Source organism: Sipha flava, unplaced genomic scaffold (genome assembly GCF_003268045.1).
Source record: "Sipha flava isolate LNK unplaced genomic scaffold, YSA_version1 85_pilon_pilon, whole genome shotgun sequence".
NCBI classification, from domain to species: domain Eukaryota; kingdom Metazoa; phylum Arthropoda; class Insecta; order Hemiptera; family Aphididae; genus Sipha; species Sipha flava.
The window spans coordinates 559,463-581,522 of NW_020273627.1; the positions used below are offsets into that span (position 1 = coordinate 559,463).

Here is a 22,060-nt window from a genome sequence, read left to right on the forward strand (position 1 = left end):
TTACCCGGATGACTAGCCGACTATAATGACTATGCAGGGACAGGTACACCTGATGCCTACGCGAAAATGGAAAAAAATAAACATGGTGAACGAGGACGACCCCGTTACGAGGAGTTTTAAATATAATCTGTATAAGTACCTCTACGCGGTATAAGTACCCACCGTACGACGGACCACGTGTTTATATTTACCGACTATACCGGGGGTGGCCAACTTGCGACTCACGTGCCACATGTGGCTCTTGTCATTGTCAGATGCGGCTTGCGTTTCATTTATAAAATTCAAATTTACTTATCATATTATTATTATGAATTTTCATTTTTTTTTTTTTGAAATATCAATCTATTAAAAAATGATTTACTTATATAAAATGTGTCTACAAACATTTTGGCTCTTGATATTATTGTATTTATCCGTTTAGCCCGTGAACTTATTTATGTTTGCCATCCCTAGTCTATACGATCATCCTCGGTTTATGACGATTAAAACTAGGAAGTTAGTGATTACTAAAACGTGTAATTTTGTAACATTTAAGTTACTCATTTTGTTCATCAATCATAAAGTTTCTTTTTATCTACTATAATATATATATATTATATATATGTATGTGTGTGTACTGTAATCTTCTGTCTTCATCTGATTGATGTTCATGTTCGAAATCTCTATTAATTCGTCCAAAATCGTTGAAATTTAGATAAAATTTCGTACACGGTTACTCGATATTTGTAAAACTTAAAGGAATAAATGAGTGTGAATAGGAAAAATTATAAGTTACGTATGCGATATCCGTTAATGTTATCAAATTTTAAAGAATAATGTTCTGTAAATATTTGTAAGTGATTTTAGTAAGTAATAAAAATTTTCAAAAAACATAATATCTATCTACTACCCCATGTGACAAAAATAAAACACCAAAAGTAAACAGTAGACTTTTAATAGATATTTAACATGTATTAACTAATTTTCATATGAATATACCATATTTAGTAGCTCGACCGTAGTCATGGTTTTGTACCGTAACGGCTGTAACTCATCGAAGTAACAAAATGTAAATAAATATATAAGAGTAAATATTGCTCTGTTGAAAGCATCGAGCAACTTGCCCCACGGCTCATATATTACATTTTTATACCAAAAGCGATTATGCGCTCGTGCGCGCGCACGATTGACACGAACAATGAGCTGCATATAATCAAGCCATGTGCCTACCGTATGTACACGACTATGCATTGTGTATTATCACAAACAAAATAATTTATGCAAACAAAAAAAAAAAAAAATGAAATAAATTAAAAAATATATGATACATTAGTATATGCATAGGTGCAACTAGAGCCCGAGTACTGGGAGTGCTGAAATTTCTGAAAATAAAATCGATAGTATTTCATTATAATTATAGATTTTACTAAAAAAAAAAAAAAAACAAAAATAGGGATTCTAAAGACCCTCCTTCTTGCGTCACCTTAGTTGTGCGCCTATGAATACAGGTGACGGCGACGGAGTCTAAAAACGTATCGTGTACGACAAAATTAGAGCGCTTTCGTCGGTCGGTACGTTATCAAAATTACAGTCGGAGGAATGTGCGCACCGCCGACTGATGTATGTACGCTGCAGGTGAAAGCGTGTACGACGCGCGCGCCACTCGACGAGTGATGTGTCTGAAACGGTTTTCTAGTAAGACTCAATCGGAAAGGAGTTTCGCGAGACAGCGGCTACATTATATCGTTGCACGGGTATACTACCGGTGCTGCAACAACAGCGGTACGAGATAATAGTATAAAATGTACACAAATATAAACGGGCATGCATTATACGGTGCCATGGCATACGGGGAGAGAAAGAAAATTTATAAAAACGGTATTGATTAGAAAAAAAATAAAATAATTCTTTGAACGTTATAGACGCTCGTCGTGCACACCGGTTCGTCTCGATTAAAAAACGTCTTCATACCGATTACAACAGAGCGTACACAACGCGCGCGCACGTTATTATATATCCATGCACATAATTTAATATACGCTGGTACGGACGACGGTTACACGGTTATTAATTGATCGTCTGCGCGCGTCCATCAGAAAATCGCGTGTAATGTCTACGTCGAAAACTAAATAGAAATTAAACGCAAACACAAATCTCTCTCTCTCTCTCTTTCTCTATATACCTTTTTCTCTGAAGGAAAATAAACTACTGGATTAACTTCTTCTAACGCCTGACTGTTACCATCTGATAATATATGTACGTATATGATGTGTTCGTTCACACACGGTTTTAGTTCCACAGACAACGAGACGAGAGAATAATGGTACATGTTTACGTGTATAACGGCGTACATCATAAATATATTACTACTTTTATCGCGGAGCCTAGTGAAATTTGGTTTCGAGCAATTACGTTTGTTCGTTGTGACTAAGTCGCGTTGAACTATCTTGTAGAGACGAAAAGGTATCCGAAAACCCACTGCTATCGGTCCGAATCGTATCGAAAATATGTATAAGGTTATCCGAATATATTATTTCTTATACGTTTATAATCATACTATTCCGTCGTCGCTGTATTAATTTAATAACACGATGCAATCATAATATTATTATTAATATTTACAACGTAATTTATTGTTATTATTATCATTCGTTTTATAGGTGAGGCTCTGGGATTGGCCTTAGCATTCGCGTCGTGTGTTGATTGACACGGGACACTTATCTGATTTTGTGATTTTACCATATTATATAACATATTATCATACACTATATTACATATCATATTCGGTTTAAATCGTATAAATCTTAAAATCAAATGTTCACACGCAATTTACCGAAATTACACGAGGGATACGACGTCGAAATAGGTTTGTTTCATCAGCGAGACCTCGGAACGCAAACAATGTCTATATAGACATAAATGAACACGTCGTCAAGTTGTGTTTTTTATTAATTAATAAAATAGGTTAAATAATCGAGTATAAATAATCGCAAGATATTTGTTTCATTATTTTGATCGACTCTATACAACTCTCCTTAAAAATTTGACATTAAATACTCCCGTATATCCTATTATATGACCATTCGGCATTCATCGTTCCATTTACACCAATAAATGTAATATTTGTTTTTCAAAATGTTGGAGTGCACGAAAAATTGCAATAAATCTATAATATTGTGTTTCTTAGTTAAATTTGATTCGTAATTGTATTAATTAACATACTTTTTCGAATACATTACAGTAAATCGATCGGTTCTCCCTACGTGACTCAGAATTTTGAAAAGCGACAAAATAGTTTAAATATAGTAAACGCAAGTGTTCTTTCAAGCGTTAATCAATAAATAAAAAATGGAGGTTATATATTTCACTCTTTCGAATTGTAATACAAATAATACACGGTTTACGATTAATACATTATTATGAGTCACGAGATGCGCATAATTAATTTATCGATAAATAAGTTGTATGCAAAATATAGTCATGTCCTTGAATGTAAAAATATCACTTTCTTTCACTAATGTTTTCGTCCATGAAAAGTAGAAATTTTCCTTCGTAATAAATCAAAGCAATATTATTATTTTTTTTTTTTTTTTTTTTTAATTATATTTCAGTAGTTTTGTTAAAAAATAGAATAAAAAGGTAAATATGTCAATCAAAACACCTATAAACCTATTATAAATCCAAATGAATACTATTTTAATGAGTAGGTATATACACTTCATGTATATTATTATTCAAAAAGAAAACCGTGTGGTTCGATTATCCGATAAGCTATAAATTATAAAGCAAAAAAGAAATTTACGACGACAGGATAATAATAATAAAACTATTATAATGATTACACCTGCTATATGGTAACTGCTTTACGGAAATTTGTTGTAAAAATGTGATTTTTCAGTTAAAGTTGTAAATCCTAATTGGGCTCAAATGTTTAACAAAGCAAATAAAACTAAACGAACGGTCGACTAAGTATCGATTAACAATACTGCAGCTGGACTATGTAGGTATATAAACAAACTTAATGGCATACAAAATCGGTTGAAAAATAGGTGAAGTTTTAAACCGGTATACTTTTCCTTGTACATATACATAATAATAATAATAATACCTACACAAAAACCACAAATTCCTCGGTAATTACACTGCAATAACAATAATAATATACTTCGTGGGAGCTCTGCATAAACTCAATTGCAACGCCCGACTTTATTATAAATTCGTCGTCGAACAAAAGGCATATTAGAGTATTACACAACTTAATATTGCTATTATCATCATGTTTTGGAAAATAAAATACGGAATCCGACGAAAAGTAAAAGTTGTCGGAAAATAAAAAAAAAACAAATAAAACAAGAACTAGTGTTAAACTTTAGTCAAACGAAAATCGATTTTCGTCGAATTTCACCGAAACACGAATATAATAATACACGAACAAGATGCGCAACGATTCCAAAAAATGGAAGAAAACAAAACGCGCGCGTGTTATTAACGAATTTTCAGAAAATCTCGTCCGACGTACGTGATGAACGTCTAATGCAATAACGGTATGATAATAATATATATTGTATTAAACGTATTATGCGTAACAAACATAAATGTATATAGTATACACATATACGTAAGAAGGAACTGGTGTGATAATTTTTTATTATTTTTTTTTTTTATAACATTTCGTGGATTATCGATCGAATCGGATGATATCTTTCCACGCTTTTAATGTCATCGCAAACAAAACATTATATTATCCGTCCGGAACAAAACAGCCGTGACCTACGTGATTCGTACACACTTTTTTCGTACACCGAATTTCATTTGTCCAGTCGTCGAAGAGTGATTGGAATTTTGAAAACCACGCGCGTTATTAAGTAGGACGGGTTGAAAAAAATAGTTTAATAATAACAGAGCAGAGCGAGAGAGAAAACAATAAGTAATAAATAAAAACACGAATTACTATACGCGCGCGACAACGGCTGGTTCGGAAAAATATTGTGGAATCAGATTTGACCAAAATATATATATACCTATGTATATACGAAGAGAAACACATTTACTACTTATACGTGTAGCTGTAGCGATGCGATCGTGAATTACATCTCCGACAGAAAATTGTCTCTTTTTTTCCAATTTTTTTTCCACCGCTTTAACAATACGTTATACGCAACGTTCGGACTTGGTCATCATACGCACATTGCTGTTTTCACGCGTATCCACTCACATAATATTATGCACACACACACACACACACATTTCACTATTAAAATATATATTATAATAATAACGATAAAACTTTTGGTCCGGGACTCCGGGACCGGACAGCCGGTCACGTATCACCTCCGGTTCTAGGTCGGTCCTAATAATACTATATAAAACCCGCCTACCCGAGCTCTATATCGTGTTCAACAGCACCCGCGCCGATCGTCCGGCGATGAAGAAAAAGAGAGAGGAACCGTGTCACACGGGACACAAAATAAAAATAATAATAATAATAACACAAAAAACTGACTGCACTCGCACATACGTACACACGAGCGTTCGCAAACGCACGAGTTGTGTGACCTCGATCTGGATTTATACACTCCGAGTACAGATCGCAACCGTATGGATTGCGGTGAAATTCGATAGGTATACCTAATAATAAAAAATAAAAAATACGTACGCATTATGATTTTTTTTTTTTTAAAAACGCCAACACTCACGAGGGTCAATAAGCCATGGCCTCGGTCGATCGTTGTATTATAGGCATAGTTATACCTACAGCGCAGCAGCAATGTACGACTTCACGACCGCCAAAGTGGAAAATCAACACAATTCAATGTACAAGACACGTGAACGACAAAGACAATGCGACTGTATATCGCAACACGGCAGCGTTTCGTAGCACACGTGATATGTGTATATATAATATATTGCTGCTACAACAATAACTTATGAACTTACTTACAGGCGGGTAAATAACGTATAACATACGTTATTTTATATTGCCGACGCGGTCCGATAAAAAAGTTATATTTATATATAATACGAAATACGTATTATAAGCGATGTAATAGGAAAGTATCATAAGCACGCATGTCGAAACCATTAACGGCCGTTGTTTTAATATAAGTCGCAGGGACACTGTTACAAAACCGTACTCGGCACGTAAAAGGTTTTATGGATATACGACGACCCTATTTGTCACAAAACGTATAAATTATTATATTCGTCGCGTACCATTTGCCACATATGTCGGCCGACGTCTTTGTTTCTGGCGGAGATACGCTCGCGTTTATGTGTGCACAGGAAACCATATAACACTACACGAGAACGTGTAATTTTCTAATTTTAGAAAATACTAACAACAGCAATGGTTAGGGTGCGAGGACCGATTTCACGACTATTTTGGACTTCTCGTACCGAACACAATGGTAATAATTGTTAGTGGTGTTACACGGCGTATTTAAACCAAAATAAAAATGACCAAAAATATCAATTATAATACCGCACAAGCATGTACCGTTTTACCATCGTCTAACTGTTCACATTATTCACTGTAAGGTCAAAAGAGTTTCTATACATATTATTATGTTATAACCTCTTATATTACTCTCTGCGTGCTCACACATATGCAGAGTAAGTGCGTCTACGGTACAATACATAAGTGGGTAATATTGACACACTATTTCAAAAGATGAACATTGCGTCGCCGCGTTCTCACAGTACACTACATGAATTAAGTAATGTACAGAGTATACAGGTTGGTAGTTCATTATGCGCTTATCGCTATACTCAAAAAGGTCCTTTCCATAGTAACATATAATGTTCTACGTAAAACAACAATATTGTTTTTACGTCCTATGGGAGGACAAAAAGCATGTCACTGCGCACATTGTTACAACGCATTAGCGTGAACTTTAATTCGAACCCTTTCGCGCCGAAATGTCAAGTGTATAAAAAAAATGTTCATCTTTTTCAGACCATGAAAACCACCGAATATTTTTTATTCCATCATATTTTTCGAAATAAATCCATGTACTATATACAGTCCAGCGCGAGCGAAACATTATAATATGCAGTCCACTGTGAACACGAAAACCGCAATCGGTATTATTTAACTTAACGTTTAATAATTGTAACTCTTGTAGATACGTTTTGCATATACATCTCAGACGTATAAATGTTATTAGAAAGTATCTGAACAATCCCGACCCGCTCGGTTAAGCCTATAATTGTGTTTACATGTACTTCTTAAACGCAATGATGTACAATGAACTAAAAACACGAATACCTTAATGTGTTGTCATCGAAAAACGGGAAAACCTCGGTCCCTAGTGTCAGCCGTGGTAGCAGCGGTTTTCATAAGAAATTTACACATATTATGTACTTACGGTAGAGAAAATAAATATGGTTTTTCAAAAATGTAACCCTGGAGAATATAAAATAAACTGAATTAAAAATACATCCCCAAGGCTCGTAGAACTGAGGTAAAATTTAATTTTTATAATTCTACGAAATTTTATTTTCAAAGAGTCCTGCAGTGAACATCAATACCAGTAGCGTATATAGAGAGAGGGCCTAGTGGGCTACAACCCCCCCCCCCCCTGAAATGTTTTAAAAAACTTAAAAATTATTTTAAATGTTTGTTATATTTTAATGGTGCTTTATGCTTATTTAAAATTTGTGTCCAACGTCAAATCGTTTTGGGAAATTCTGTAAATGAAATTTAGATAAGTATCTACTGTGTTTTGTTAGTAATTCTTAGATAGCAGTGGTAATTTAACTCTGTCTATAGTAACCCCTCCCGAAAATATTTTTTGTATACGCCACTGATCAATACCCAATAATACTTATTATTAATACAGATATTGTGTACAAGCTATGTACAAACAATAAAAACCATAAATGTGTCCTAATCAAAATCTCGTGTACATAATATGACTACAAAGCACTTCGTCGCTTAAACGCTAGTCGCTAAATAAGATAAACCGTTCACAAAACGAAATGATTTTCCAATTGAGATTTTGGTAAATCGCGACTCAAGGTTTCCGTAACTTTCCGCGGACAAACATAACAGGGAATTTGCAGCCAGTTATCTTCTAGGATGTTAATCTACCTGCGAGCAGCGGTGCTAACAAGTTATAAAAAGTGCACTCCCGTAAGTCATATTAACTTTTTTACATAAAAATAAGTTTTTTCAGAACAAAACGAAAAACTTCTGTTTTTACAACCATCGCTGCTTCAGAAGTTGTCGACCAAAGTCTACCTATAAATCGACTATAAAATAATATGTATTACCGTTGTTAATCGTACTACCCGATGTGAGCACCTACGCACAAAACGTGATTTTTATCATTGGTGTTTATTTCAGCGGAACAGAAGGGATATTAACCCCCCTCCCCCCGGAAAATTTGTTTATTTATTAATTATTTACTCGTATGGCATCCCGCAAACCACACTCGAAAATGTAATTCGGGTTAGAAGGTCCGAAATAAATACTGTTCGTCATTACACATATTATAATGACGAAAAGCGACTTGGGTAATCAAAAACAAAATAAAAAAACGTGGTTATATTGTGGTTATATGCTATAACGTGGTATATTGTTATTATAATTAATTATTGTTAAAATTGAACTCACCAGTGTCTCTCAGGTTTCCGGTAAATATATTAATCCACATTTGAACGTTCGACGGTAACACGCAAGTTATTAACACTGTCCAGTTAAGTACGGATATTGTATTGTACTCGCGTCGAACCAGATTCTATAAATATCAACAACGACGATCACGGTGACGGTAGTAGACGGTAATAGGCGATGAAATCATCAAAGGAAAACGATTAAATCAACAGTAAACGTAATTTTCGGATGAGAAAAGTCGTGTCGATCACAGTCACAAAAACCGTTCGTTCGCGTTAATCGCGAGTTGGCCGCGTAAAACCGACAGTGTCGAAAACGAAAACAACGCTACAGTCTCCCGGGCACATCGATGGCGTCAACAACACGAACAGGACACGAGAGAACGGCGAACTGACACTGGATGGTACCGCGAGCGGTGGACTTGGCGGGCGCGGTCTAGATCGTCGACGGGCGACGGTGGTGGTGGCGACGGCCACCACGACGGCGACGACCGTTTTCGTCGGGGGATCACGAGGCGGCGGCGGCGGCGGCGGCAAATTCGGCGTTTTTATTATTAGCGGTATTATTTTCCGCTACTTTCTTAGTGTTATGTTACGAATGTATGTACTGCGGGCGCGCGTTCCACCTATTTGCTTGTTGAACCAAAACAACCAATACGCGTTATGATTTGTATTCTCTGTGTGTTACACCGAATTATAACCGTCTTTATTCCACCGATGACGACGTAGAAGGAAAACAGTTTCTCCCCCTCCCCTGCGTGATAAAAACGAACCTCGAGTACGTGTACTGTTCGTGCGACGATCATACACTGTCGGAAAGATATTTATTATTTTTTATTTTCTTCAAAATATATTCTTATTCGTGTGTCCGTTTGTACACAATAACTCAAGCACAAGTGTTGGACAACGCTCTGCTCTGCGATTGTGAATTGAGCGGTTTACAAAATGTAATCGAGATTTCCGCTATTTTTCATTGTGTATTGCTATCAAATCTTTAAATTCTAGTAACACGCGATCACTGTGAATGTAAAAGAAACGGTGTGGACAGAAAAATCTCTTAACACATATTATAGTATATATAAAGCCGTTATATATAACCGTGGACTGTAAAATATATATTAATGTAATAAATGTACAAATGTATCCAATGTTTGGATTGGGGTATGAGAATTGGGGACTGAGAAGTCGAAAAAATTTGTTCTCCAAAATTTTAGTGTACCCCCTACTAATAGGTCTCATGTTTTGTTTTGGGTCGAAAAAAATCCCGGTACGCATTTTTTTTAAGTTATAGCGTCCTCCTATTTCTACTTAAGTATCTACACGCTTTATAAACTAATAATTCAAGTACAAGCAATTTACTACAGAATATAGTGAATTTTTTTCTGATATACGACCCATAGTCCATATCAACCAGTTTTTTATTTTATCCGTGATAAGTTGAACCTTTAATGTCGTTATCGTCACACGAACATATTTATATGCATAGACAATTGAGCACTCAAGTGGATGTGATTTCGTCGTGAAACGACTGGTCATATTATAACATGTTCCGCAGCATATAATGACGATAGCTCCGAGTAAAAGCACAAAGATTCTTTTAATTATATTTTTTAATTCTTTTCACCTTTAACGTCATGAGCGTGTGTATATATATATATTATTATTATTTTATCGCATAAAAAATTAATAATATTTTTTTAAACGTTAAATAGTATATATGTATATATAAAAAAATATACATATAGGTAAATGTTTACGGTACATATATAATTTGTACTGTCTAACAATATGCATACATAGAAAATCAACTGTGAACTAAACTCAAGTTAGTCAAAACTAACCTCGATAAAAGATTAAAAAGTAAAATCGTAGATTATTTTGGAGTGCACGTTCAAAAATCAGATGTGAACACAAAAGAATCCAATTTACAATAGAATATCTCAGGAGAGAAGGACACGGCACATAGAAGTATATTTTTGTACTATTTTTACAATAATTTAAATTTATTCTTGACACAAATCACGGTTTCCGTAATCACAACACGGTATTAATAAGTCAAGTAAAATTAACTTATCACAAATATATAATATGTAGAAAAAAACCTAAATTTGTTATTACATGCATTATATACAGGGAAGTGTTATTTTTCTATTAAATACTTTCAGTGCAATGTATCCTTAGATCTTCAGCCAAAGACGGCGCAAGGGGGTGGGCAATAGGGGTAGTTTCCCAAGGCACCACGCCTTAAGTTATAATTAAGGCCCCGCGGTTCTGATTTAACTGAACTTAAAATATTTTATTAATATAAATTATAAGACCCAACATTTATTTTGCCCAGGGCCTTGCAAACTCTAGCACCATCACTGTCTTCAGCATATGTACACGATGATCAACAACAATAAGGTTAACTAGTGAACTTCATCGCCACGCATAACAACGGGAAAGGCGACATTATAATATGAATACGCCAGCGCAATATGCATAATTATGTAATTAATAAAAATTAAATTCGGTCGCATGAGAGTAAAAAGTAATAGTAAGCTTCAACTTCAAGGTTCAATAGCTTCAATCTATATTGTAATTATATTTATAATTTATTCTAATATATTACTCATACCATCATCTTAAATTTGATTTACGTAGTTACAAAATTATACAATAAGTGCGCCTACATAAAAAAAGAATTTAAGCCAGTCAAGTAATTACGATATTTTTGATATATCAAAATTTTAACTGTTAAAAATAATATAATAATTATTAATATATTTTTAATAACTATAATTATTTGGTAAAATAATAAGCTATTTGATTCAGACTAATGGACATTACGTGATTAAACAAAATAGAAACTTAGTATTTGCACTATACATTGCACGTGTTTATATAAAATATTATTGTAGGTACATAGAAAATACAATATTTTTATTATGTATATTGACAAGGGTGAAGGTAAAGATAATTTATAGAGGGAGGAGTTTGATATATTTAGGTTATAATTATTTTTATTATTACTATAATATTACTATTACTAGCTACGATTTTGGCAATGGGGGTTGAACCCTTCTTATCTATGCCACTGTATATCGAGTAAGAAATATGGAAGAAATAAACTATAATTATACACCGGAGACCAGAGTGGTTATATTTTATTAACAATTCAAATCGAAGCGTAATCGATGTATCAAGACCGTAACTCTTTTTCTTAAAATACGATTAAATAATTTTAAATGTCTATTACATTTGAAATTTTAAAATTTGCCAATCGAAAAACATATTTATTCTGCAAACTTACCACTCCCTCTCAAAATAATTATCTGCCTACGACCTTGTTTGTTATTTGAATTTCATTACCTATTTCTAATACACGATATTATACCTATTAATGTATTATAAAGCTCCGTGAATTTTCCAGAATAACGGAACGAAACATAATACATTTACTTTATCTGACAATGCACAAATAATCCATAAAATATTTTTGTACCCTGCAGACGTGACTACGTAATGTACAACCATTGATTATAGAATAAACATAAACAATATTATTCTATAATCAGTGGTATAACTTTACTCGAAATGAGCGGCATAATAAATAATCATTTCGAAACATTTTTGTTTTTCAGCTAACGTTTTGTCACTAACTCTTTAATTTATTACTACGCCGTAGGTACAGTTAAAAATGTCAAAAACCTATTGATTGTGGTACACTGGAGTTGAGTGCACTGTGTGAAACCGAATATTTGTCCTTCGTCGATTCACTTCAAGGACAAGACACGGATCGGATGTGCACCAAAACTTTCGTAGACTTTAGGTTACCAATATTTTAGCACACTGCTACACCATTATAAGCATTTAATAATATGCTGACAATGATATTCTCAACGGTTGTTTTCATGAACGCTAGCGGCGTTGGTGTTTAAACTTCAAACGATAATTAGGTACCGACCGTAAGAGGGAACATTTAACGTCTACAACTACTTACCGAATACAAGGATTTGCAGAAATGCAATTAAACGCTTAATGTGTCGTTTGGATTTTGGAGATTACGTTTCATTGACAACTGGCGTTATTTCACTTTTTTCTAGAATAGAGCAGCCGACACGCTCTTATTAAATTGCCAACTCAGCGGCTCATTTTGCCAGAGTGCCAATTAATGGTGGAGGGGGCGTAAAACCAGTCTAAAAATGTAATGATTTGTACTTTATAGTATTTGTATAGTACACGTCTCATTTCTATGATTTACAACATGTCAATGGCTTTAAAAGACGCATTTATATTTTGATGAATATGTGCCGACTTTAGAATAGCTAAGCTCTAAACGGTGGCAAGTACAAAAGTCCCCCCCCCCAAATGACCACACTGATCCATAATACTCAAGGATCATCAAGCATCATTACAGTTTTCGAAGAACCCCTCGTCAAATATTTCTAATAATCCTCCCCCTTCCCATTCGAAGATATCGATTTTTCTAACGGATTTTCGTCTTGCGCTCAATATTTGTGTAATTTCCGTTCCGTCACGATTTGGCTCCAACTACAGACCATTATCGTTGCAACGGATACTGAACACTGGATAGCACACGGACAATAGAACAGTTACGGACGAGATTACGTATCATTCGAAGCATAATTATCATAGAGCATGGAGAAAATGATTGCACTACCTCCTATGACCTTTATTTTAACGAAACACCGGCATTTTAATACGCTTTAAAAGTAAAACTAACGTTACGTTCAAAATTATATAATTACAATCGATTTTCAACCGGCTCGGAAGTTTTATTTTAATTCCAGAGGATGTACTTACTGCGTTATTAGCGATATACCTAATCAATAGTAGTCGGATTTCTTATGAGTAGAACTGACTACACCAGCGGTTTCATTTGTTTCCTGTTCTGGTAACTTTCTTTCGACGTTTTTATTAATTGATGACTGGTATTTGTTTCGACCACAATATGAACAGGTTAAGTAAGTAATTACATAAGTTGTGAATCTCCGATGTATGAGAATGGTACGGGTAATAATAAATACTTACGAAGCACAAACCTGGATCCAGGGGGGGGGGGTAAAAATATTCCACTTGTACATCATCTTCGATATAATTATTTTACATTTAAGTTTTCTGTACAGTATAATTTTACTTTAATTAATTATTAATATTAAATAATTAATTAATATTTACACAATATTACCTTTACGACTATTTCTATTTAAAAATAATGTAATTTGTATAAATTATATAGTAAATTTAGTATCAAGACATACACTAAAACACATTAGTTAAGTATTATAAACGTAACTTTCGAGATATTTTAGAAAATTCATCAAGAGCTTTCCTCTTTTAATAAATACGCTTCTGACTGACTGACGCATACTTACATATAAAACATACCTAAATGTTTCATTCAAAATGTATTAAATTGAAATTAATAATTTTTTATACTTAAATCTTATTTGTTTGGTTATTATTACAATTATTCTTGTAAATTAAATTACGCTAATATGGAATTTTTGGGGTTATATGGTCTTTTTTTATGGAATTTAATTAAAACTAAGGCCTCATTATGTATAAAAATAAAAATTAATTAAATTAAAAAGGATATTTTATATTTATGAATTATACTTTCATTCATTTTGCTATTTTTTTAAAAAAAAAAATAATAATAATATATAATATATATTTTTTACTCCTCAAATATTAAGCAAATAAACTGTTTACTGGTTATTAATTACATTCAATGATTACAAGTTAAGACGTTAAGTGTTTTAGGTACTGTACGTTTGTACTGCAGTAATAATACGAAGACATCGCTCGTTTTAATATTGTTTACCTTTTCTTTAATAGGTATTTTTTTTCTTTTTTAATTTACAAAACATTTATAAAATAATTGTGAAACATTATTAAAATAAAAGGCAAAGGTAAAAAGAAACAAAAGACAAGACAAGTTACGTAAATTAAATTCCACCTAATTACTAAGTGATTTTAAAATAAAACGTAAATTACTCATACAGTTGTTTTGTGTATTTATATAGTTTTTTTTTTTTTTTTTAATTTTGTATTGAACACAAAAAAATATTTCCACTTTGAAATTTAATGCAAGATAACAGTTATTTTAAAAAACTCAACTTATACAATTTTTTTTATAAAGTTCTCGAATAACTTTAACTCACAGTTAGTCATTTATTATTTCAATGGTAATATAAAAATCTCTAAAATAATTTGTCATAAATTATGATTTGAATTTGTAGTTTAAACTGCAGAGGGACATGAAATCCATGATAATAATTCATAAATGGATACAATAAACATATACATAATTCTTAATTAAATTGGATTTATAAATTTTTATTATTTTTTGTATAAACACAATTAAATTAATTTAGATTCTATACAATGTAAATAATATATTAATATTAAGATTCTGATTTTTATTGTTATATTGATGTTTTGTTTTATTTTTATACAAATATTATACAATGCTGATCAATACATTTTAAACTTTTGACAGTTAAATTTCAGTGTATACTTGAGAAACTAGCCTCTGAACACATATTAATATACAGTTGTTTCAATCAAATATTTTAAACATACTCTAGATAATTAAAATTAACTTAAATTTGAAAATATTAACCCCCTGACATTTCCAAGGATTTCTGATTATGAGTAGTAGACAAGGTGCTGAGAGTAGATTCCTGATCTCATAATTTACATTCTGACATTATTTTACTAGAATAAAATCAAATGAAAATACTATCCTACAATATACCACAAAAATCATAACATTCAAAACACAAGACTATAATCAATTTTCATAAAAAAAATTTTAATCTAGCTATGAAAAACAGAGAAAATAATTTATTATTTAAACAATGGAAAATTTATAATTAATACTTAAACATTTAATCTTCAGTTATAGCAACGACAACAGGCGCTTCATCATCATCTTCTTCATCCAATCCAGTAAATTCCCAACCAAACTTTTGATGTAAGAATCTCTTTATTTGAATTGTCCCATCCTTGAGATCATCCTCCAATAAAAAATCACTGAAATTTAATGTTCTAAACAATTCTTTTAGACCATTATAGATAACATTATTGTTCTCAACAATGTCAACCAAAAAGTCTTCAGGTATTGTTTCTAGTTGATAACGTACTGCTAAAAAAAATTTTGCAAACAAAGCTTGATCTTGAGCTATTGCATCTTTACTCATGCAAAACAACTGAAATAATTTCTTCCATCGTTCAAAAGATTCATAACTTAGACCAAGAAGAAAACAGACATAAGAAAATTGGAGTTCAGCTAGTAAATCTATTTTACTAGAAAAAAAAAACCTTAACAATTAATATTTATTATATACATATAAAAATAATAATAATAATAATTACCTATCATGATTTTCAGCCATTTTATTGAGTATGTATGTAGTATCAAGTGAATGTTTAGTGATATCAGAAAGTGAAGAGCCTGGCGGATAATGACATTCTGGAGGTTCGGTATATCTAAGTAAATAAAAATAAATACATTTATACATTTTGTGATAAAATAATGAGTCTTCTTTTTCTTCTCCTTTGCCTTTTTTCTATCTATTTGGGGTCAACCATCTTTGCCCTAACCACCACTTGTCTCGACTCTTTACATCCACTAGGCACATACCAACAGCCCTCATATCATTCTCAATCGTTCCCAACCATCTCTTTTTTGGTATTCCACTTTTCCCTTCAACATTCATTTTCATAACCACTCTTACTGTTTTTGTTTCCTCTTACTTCATCATGCCCAAACCAACCAAGTCTATTTTCTCTTATTTTGTCCTCTATCGATGCAACACCAATACTACCTCTTACATATTCATCCCTTATTCTATAATCTCTTGTCACTTCACTCATCCATCTAAGCATTCTCATTTCTGCAACATTCATACTCTGTTTTATATTACTGTCAATCTGCCAACATTCTGAATTATAAAGCATTGTTGGTCTCACTACACTTTTGTACAATTTACCTTTCATTCTTTTTGGAATTCCCTAATCGCATAAAAAGATAGACGCTACTCTTCATTTCATCCAACCCTACAAAATCCAATGTTTTACATCCATGCCAAAACCCTAGTCCTTTTGTACAAATTATCCTTAATATTTAAAGTTCTTTACTTCACCTATCATATCACCGCTTATTGTCATTGGTCTTCCCATAGCCTTAACTCATTGGTATCTTCCTCCAAAGCCATAAAATAAAATAATGAGTAACTGAAAATATATTTTTTTACCTTATTTTACTTTCTTCTTTTGGAACCAAATTTGGCAAGCGCTCATACCCAACATCAGTTTCACTTCTAATTGGACCCCATTTTCTTCTTTTTTTTGTGTTTTCGTTTATCGATGTTGGGAATAACTCCATTGCTGAACGGATCAGTTTCGTTTCAGGGCATAACTTCTTTATTAAACTGTCTAAAATAAAGGATAGAGTACCATTAGTAATGAATGATAATTAATCATAATACTGAGTTACATACCAGTGAGTAGTGAAGACAAACCATTCCACTTTGCTTGTTCCTCATATGGATATGGTCCCAGAGTGTCATCATAATACAGAATATTGGTTTTATATTTAATCAGTTCTAATCTGGGTACATCCATTAGTTCTTCACTGTCCTTATGCCATTTCTTCACAAAGCACTCGCCTTTTTTAAAACTGTGAAAAAAACCACACCGTGGCGCTGTGTTTCCATATTTATCGGTAGCACTGAAGAGATGAAAATTAGATTAGCAATCATTTGGCGAGTAGCAAAAAAAAAAAAAAAGAATCACCTATAGTAAACAAAGTGTATACCCGGTGGTATCATTTTAATTCCTTTGAACTTTTCGCCAGTTGCCCAGGACATCATGTCGATGCCGAATTCCATGCCCGGCGGTACATCAAGGAAAAACGCCGTCGCGCCGTTCATGTACAATTTCATGGCCCTCTCTTGGTCCATGGCAAAATTTCGTCACGCTCGTTCAATCGTTTATTACTTCACCGAACAATCAATACGGACCATTTCAGACGACCATGAGTTCGTTTTTTCAGTTCTTTTGCTCACCAAAAATTCAATTCAGATGTCAGGACTTAGTATTTTGACAACATAGTTTCTCATCAATGATTTCTACACTTATCAAACAGAGTAATATTTATTAGGGCGCTATAGAACCTTTTATAGTGCCTTAATATTTACTAATATATAACTCAATATCTAGAACATCAACAATGTTATCATCGCAGATAATAGTATCATATCATTTGATGTGCGCTATCACAAACGGGAACGAGATAAATATAATACATTTATATATACATATATATATATTGTGTACAAACCAAACTAAGTATTTCTGCGACAAATACAAATTTACAGTGATAACAATACCTCTCTGTTCCTTACTGGTCGAAAACCCGAACAGTGGAAGCCGGACAATAGTTTTATGATTAAAAAAAAAATTGAAACACTTGTGAAAAATGGAAAGGATTCCGGAGCAAATGGGCTATTTGATACTGACAATGGACGGAGCTGTGATTTCGGTGAGTAAAATGAAACAAAAAACACAATTGTTCATTTTTTGGGAGTCCATAGTTGATTGAACGATGGTGATGCTATTGTCATGCTAGTGAAATACCATTAACTTTTTCAGTCCGGTGGTGATTTGGAGAACAATGAAAGAATTGCCGACATCATAGCCAAGACGATTAGTACCAGTAAAAGCTTATACGTACCGGATGAACAGTTTCAGAATATGTCAAGTATGCGAGATAAAATTTTAAATTATATTTAATGTTTTCACAATGATTAAGCAATATCAACTGTTTTATGTACAATTTTGTGTTATACTTATAGTTCTGTATCAATATTACCATTATTCTATTTGTGTGTCCAACAAAAAAATTCATGTATCCAAGATTAAACATGACCCCAATGCTTTGGAAAATGAAGAAGTCCGAGTGATCTCTGAAAGTGCTTGATTGAAAAACTGTTTTTTATAATACTGTTGAATTGTATAATTAAGATATATCAATGCAAATTGTTATACCATTTGATAAACGATTCAATATCGTTTAAAATAATTCAATATCAATTTGATATACAATTAAGAATTAATGTATTTTATAATAATTATACATTTTTTAGTATAATTTAAAATTAAATAAATTTTTAATACTGTTGAAACTACTATTGATTATTTTAGGAGAAAGCAATAATTATTATCTCACTTTAAATTCCAGCTGGACTTAGTAATATGATTATTTATTTCTATTGCTCATTTATACATTCAATTCTTATAGATGAATATGAAAGTATGGAATAAAAGAAAATCTTAATTTCTAGTAAAATCAAATCGATGGTGTAATTTAAATTTTTATCTGATGATATAGAATAAGGTTAAAATTATATATAATTATATTTTATATTATAACATTATATACATTCATTGATTATATTTAGTATATATAATCAATAATACATCTAAATTTTTTCTTTTGTCCCTTTTTTCTATCTCTCTGTCCACAAATCATTTTAGACGTCATTATATTTTATAAATAGTTTTTTGTTCAATTCTAAGCTAATATTAGTATATATTAAATAAATATCAGATACATTATACTTATGAAGAATTATATTAAGGAATAAAATAATACATAAATTCGTATTGAAACTAATTATTGTTATCATAAAATAAGATTTATGAATTTGTAAAATCTAGAGTTCTTATTAGACATGTTTTATCAAAAATATGTATATCTGTTTTAAAAAATGATAAATTTTGTAAATTTATTTTTAAGTACTTGAAGTTTTAATAAAATATTAATTGTACATAATTAAGGTAAGGTAATATGTTTTTATTCCGTAAAATATGTAATAATTTTGTTAAAGAACTTAATATAGGTATTATTTATTATGCTTTTTGATTTAGCTTTTTTTCAGGGGGGGGGGGCAGTAAATATTAATAAAATCTAATAATTTAATCTCTAGAGTAAGGCGGTTATTATTTTTAATTATGGCATTTTATAAGTATTAAATGTAATAATTTTTAATAAATATGAATACTTTTAATCTTATTATAATAAATAATATTCAAAATAAATAATGATACAAAACTATACAAAAGTATAGGATGTAAAAAATATTTTTTTTAAATCAAAAGGTTTAGTCAAAATAGTTGAGTCACAAAAGTTCATTTAATACAAGAACTAAAAAAAATATAAATAACAAAAATTAAATGTATAATTACACACAATTTTAAACTCATCTTGATGATAAATAATCATATATTGATTTCTTAGACTATGTACACAGAATAAACAAATCATCATTCATACAGAACATCTTAAGAACAAAATATAACTATTGCACACCAAGGAAATAGGTGAAACAACAAATTCTTCATAAATATGTACAATACTAGTTTTTTTTGAAAAAGGATGATATACTTTTTGTTCCTGATGCAGCTTTCTTTAATGCCTTGTCTTTAGCTGTTAATTTTGGTGCAACAATCTAATTGAAAAAAACAAAAACAGGAATCATAATACGATTTAAAAAATATGTACTAAAAATTTACCTTTTCAACTTTATTAGGCATTTCATCATAGTTAATACTATTATGTTTCACCTTTTTATTTACATCTAAACTGTTTCCATCAGCTTTGCGTTTATTACATTCTACTTTTTCTGGTAGTCCAAGATGTATTAGTAATGATTTTTGAATTTCAAAGGGTAAATACTCTGAAATTATACTACATGCGTATCTTTTGTACTGTTCTACAATAAAAATTAAATGGTGTTAAGTTTTTATTTTATATAACTTATGATTAATTTAAATTCAGGTAATTCAAACAAAAATATAACTTTTTTTTTTTAATCTGTCCAATAAACATTTTGATTCATTAAAAATTTAAATATCTCTTTCAATAGTTATCAATTAGGAATTCAATATTGGTTGAACAAATTCAATGTTGAACAAAGTCTTCATAAATTAAAATATTTTCAATTAATTAATTCATTAGTAATTCTAATACTTTAATGGTCTAAATCTATTAAAAGCTATTTATTTACCTTCAGATGATTGTGCACTAGAAGCACTTAGTTTAAAAGTAGATGAAATCGCTGCATTTGGATTAACATTTATTTGCTGAGAAACTAAAACTTGTAAGACTTTTTCTACTTTAGGAGAAAGCCATTCCAAAGTTTTACTTTCATTATATTGCCACAAAATTAAATCTCCAACTTCTATAAAAATACATTTTTATTTAATTTTAGTTTTTAAAATATATAAATAAATAAAATATATATAAATAAATGAGTATACATTTATTCTATAAGCATTTATAAATTATAATTCAAAACAATAAGAAATTAATAAAAAAAAAAAATGAAAATATTGACATGCAATACATTAATATACCCTTTTTATTGGCAACTTGTTGTAAATCAGACAATTCTGATAATTTCATAAGCAAATTATTTAATTCTGGGAAATCTTCATCAGTTAAAATTTGATCTAATGGACTGAACATTGATGAATACTAAAAATCATGAAAAAAAAAACACATTAATTAAAACAATACAACTTTTATAGTGAACCAAATATTATACCAACAATAAAATGTTTCATTATAATGTATTCGATAATCTTAAATAATTAAAACAAATATAGGTACTGTACAACTTTTCAAGAGATAATGTGAAAATATTATTAATAAATATCATTATAAATATTATTCTTACTTTGACGAAATAAGGTAAAAAAATGAACAGAGGGTCAATCAACGTTACAAAATCAATTCTATCAATAGGAATTACTTCATTGTCCTTGAAAATTGTCCTGTAAAACAAATAACATTTAAAGCTAAACAATTTAAAGTAACATAAAAAATATGAATGTACCGATGATCAAAAGGTAAAGAACGCATTTGTGCTAATTTTTTGTCTTTTTCCGAAAACACAAACATGGCCAACTCACTGGTTTGTGGATGGCGTAGTTTTACAAATTTTCTTTCAATATTCTGGTCGTTAGTTAAACTATCTAAAAATAAGTACACGATTACTAAAAAAATTCGTAAAGCGAACACAATTAAGCAGGGCTTACCGGGTAAAATGAGAAAACGATTTTGATCAAATGTTTGGCGAAACCCTGTTGCGTCTTTTAACTCGGATTTCTTACTTCGAGGGGCCATTATTAATTAAACCGTATGCACTTAACACGAAATTTTCCAAGAAAACAATAATTATTATCGAACAATTTTTCTATAGTCGGTGTTCAAATGATTAAAACTTCAGATTCCAAATACGAGTAAATAATCAAGTTCAAATGATTATGAACGTCATAAAAATTGATCGAAAAAACGCGGGTAAAAAAAAATCAAACACAGAACATAACCTCATTTCGATATCTGATCAAAGCATAAACCTTATTATGAAGACTCGATCATAGAATA

The 22,060-nt window shown here is 31.3% G+C and overlaps 4 protein-coding genes across 4 annotated transcripts in view; 1 reads left to right on the forward strand and 3 right to left on the reverse strand.

Moving 5' to 3' along the window:
• LOC112693339 overlaps window positions 1-9,019 on the reverse strand; it is a 58,024-nt gene extending 49,005 nt beyond the window's left edge. Inside the window, exon 1 of the mRNA XM_025568340.1 lies at window positions 8,597-9,019. The gene's annotated coding sequence lies outside the window, so the exon portion shown is untranslated. The remainder of the gene's footprint in view (window positions 1-8,596) is intronic.
• A 6,409-nt stretch (window positions 9,020-15,428) lies between these two features.
• On the reverse strand, window positions 15,429-17,850 carry LOC112693340 (protein AAR2 homolog). The gene is made up of 5 exons (XM_025568341.1): window positions 17,404-17,850; window positions 17,109-17,338; window positions 16,863-17,043; window positions 15,982-16,095; window positions 15,429-15,912 (listed from the first exon to the last, which is right to left on the reverse strand). Exons 1-5 carry the CDS (start codon window positions 17,568-17,570, stop codon window positions 15,495-15,497), a joined length of 1,110 nt encoding a protein of 369 aa, XP_025424126.1. The 5' UTR covers window positions 17,571-17,850; the 3' UTR covers window positions 15,429-15,494.
• Window positions 17,851-18,085: 235 nt separating this feature from the next.
• Window positions 18,086-18,676, forward strand: LOC112693341 (ragulator complex protein LAMTOR4 homolog). Its single transcript, XM_025568342.1, has 3 exons — window positions 18,086-18,151; window positions 18,262-18,370; window positions 18,465-18,676. The coding sequence occupies exons 1-3, from the start codon at window positions 18,089-18,091 to the stop codon at window positions 18,587-18,589; spliced, it is 297 nt and encodes a 98-aa protein (XP_025424127.1). The 5' UTR covers window positions 18,086-18,088; the 3' UTR covers window positions 18,590-18,676.
• A 1,188-nt stretch (window positions 18,677-19,864) lies between these two features.
• Window positions 19,865-22,060, reverse strand: LOC112693346 (ribonuclease H2 subunit B; the record flags this gene model as incomplete). Its single annotated transcript, XM_025568351.1, is given in 7 exon segments — window positions 19,865-20,120; window positions 20,185-20,384; window positions 20,679-20,852; window positions 21,028-21,148; window positions 21,351-21,447; window positions 21,510-21,648; window positions 21,712-22,060. Coding segments are annotated over 7 exon segments (912 nt in total). The 3' UTR covers window positions 19,865-20,027.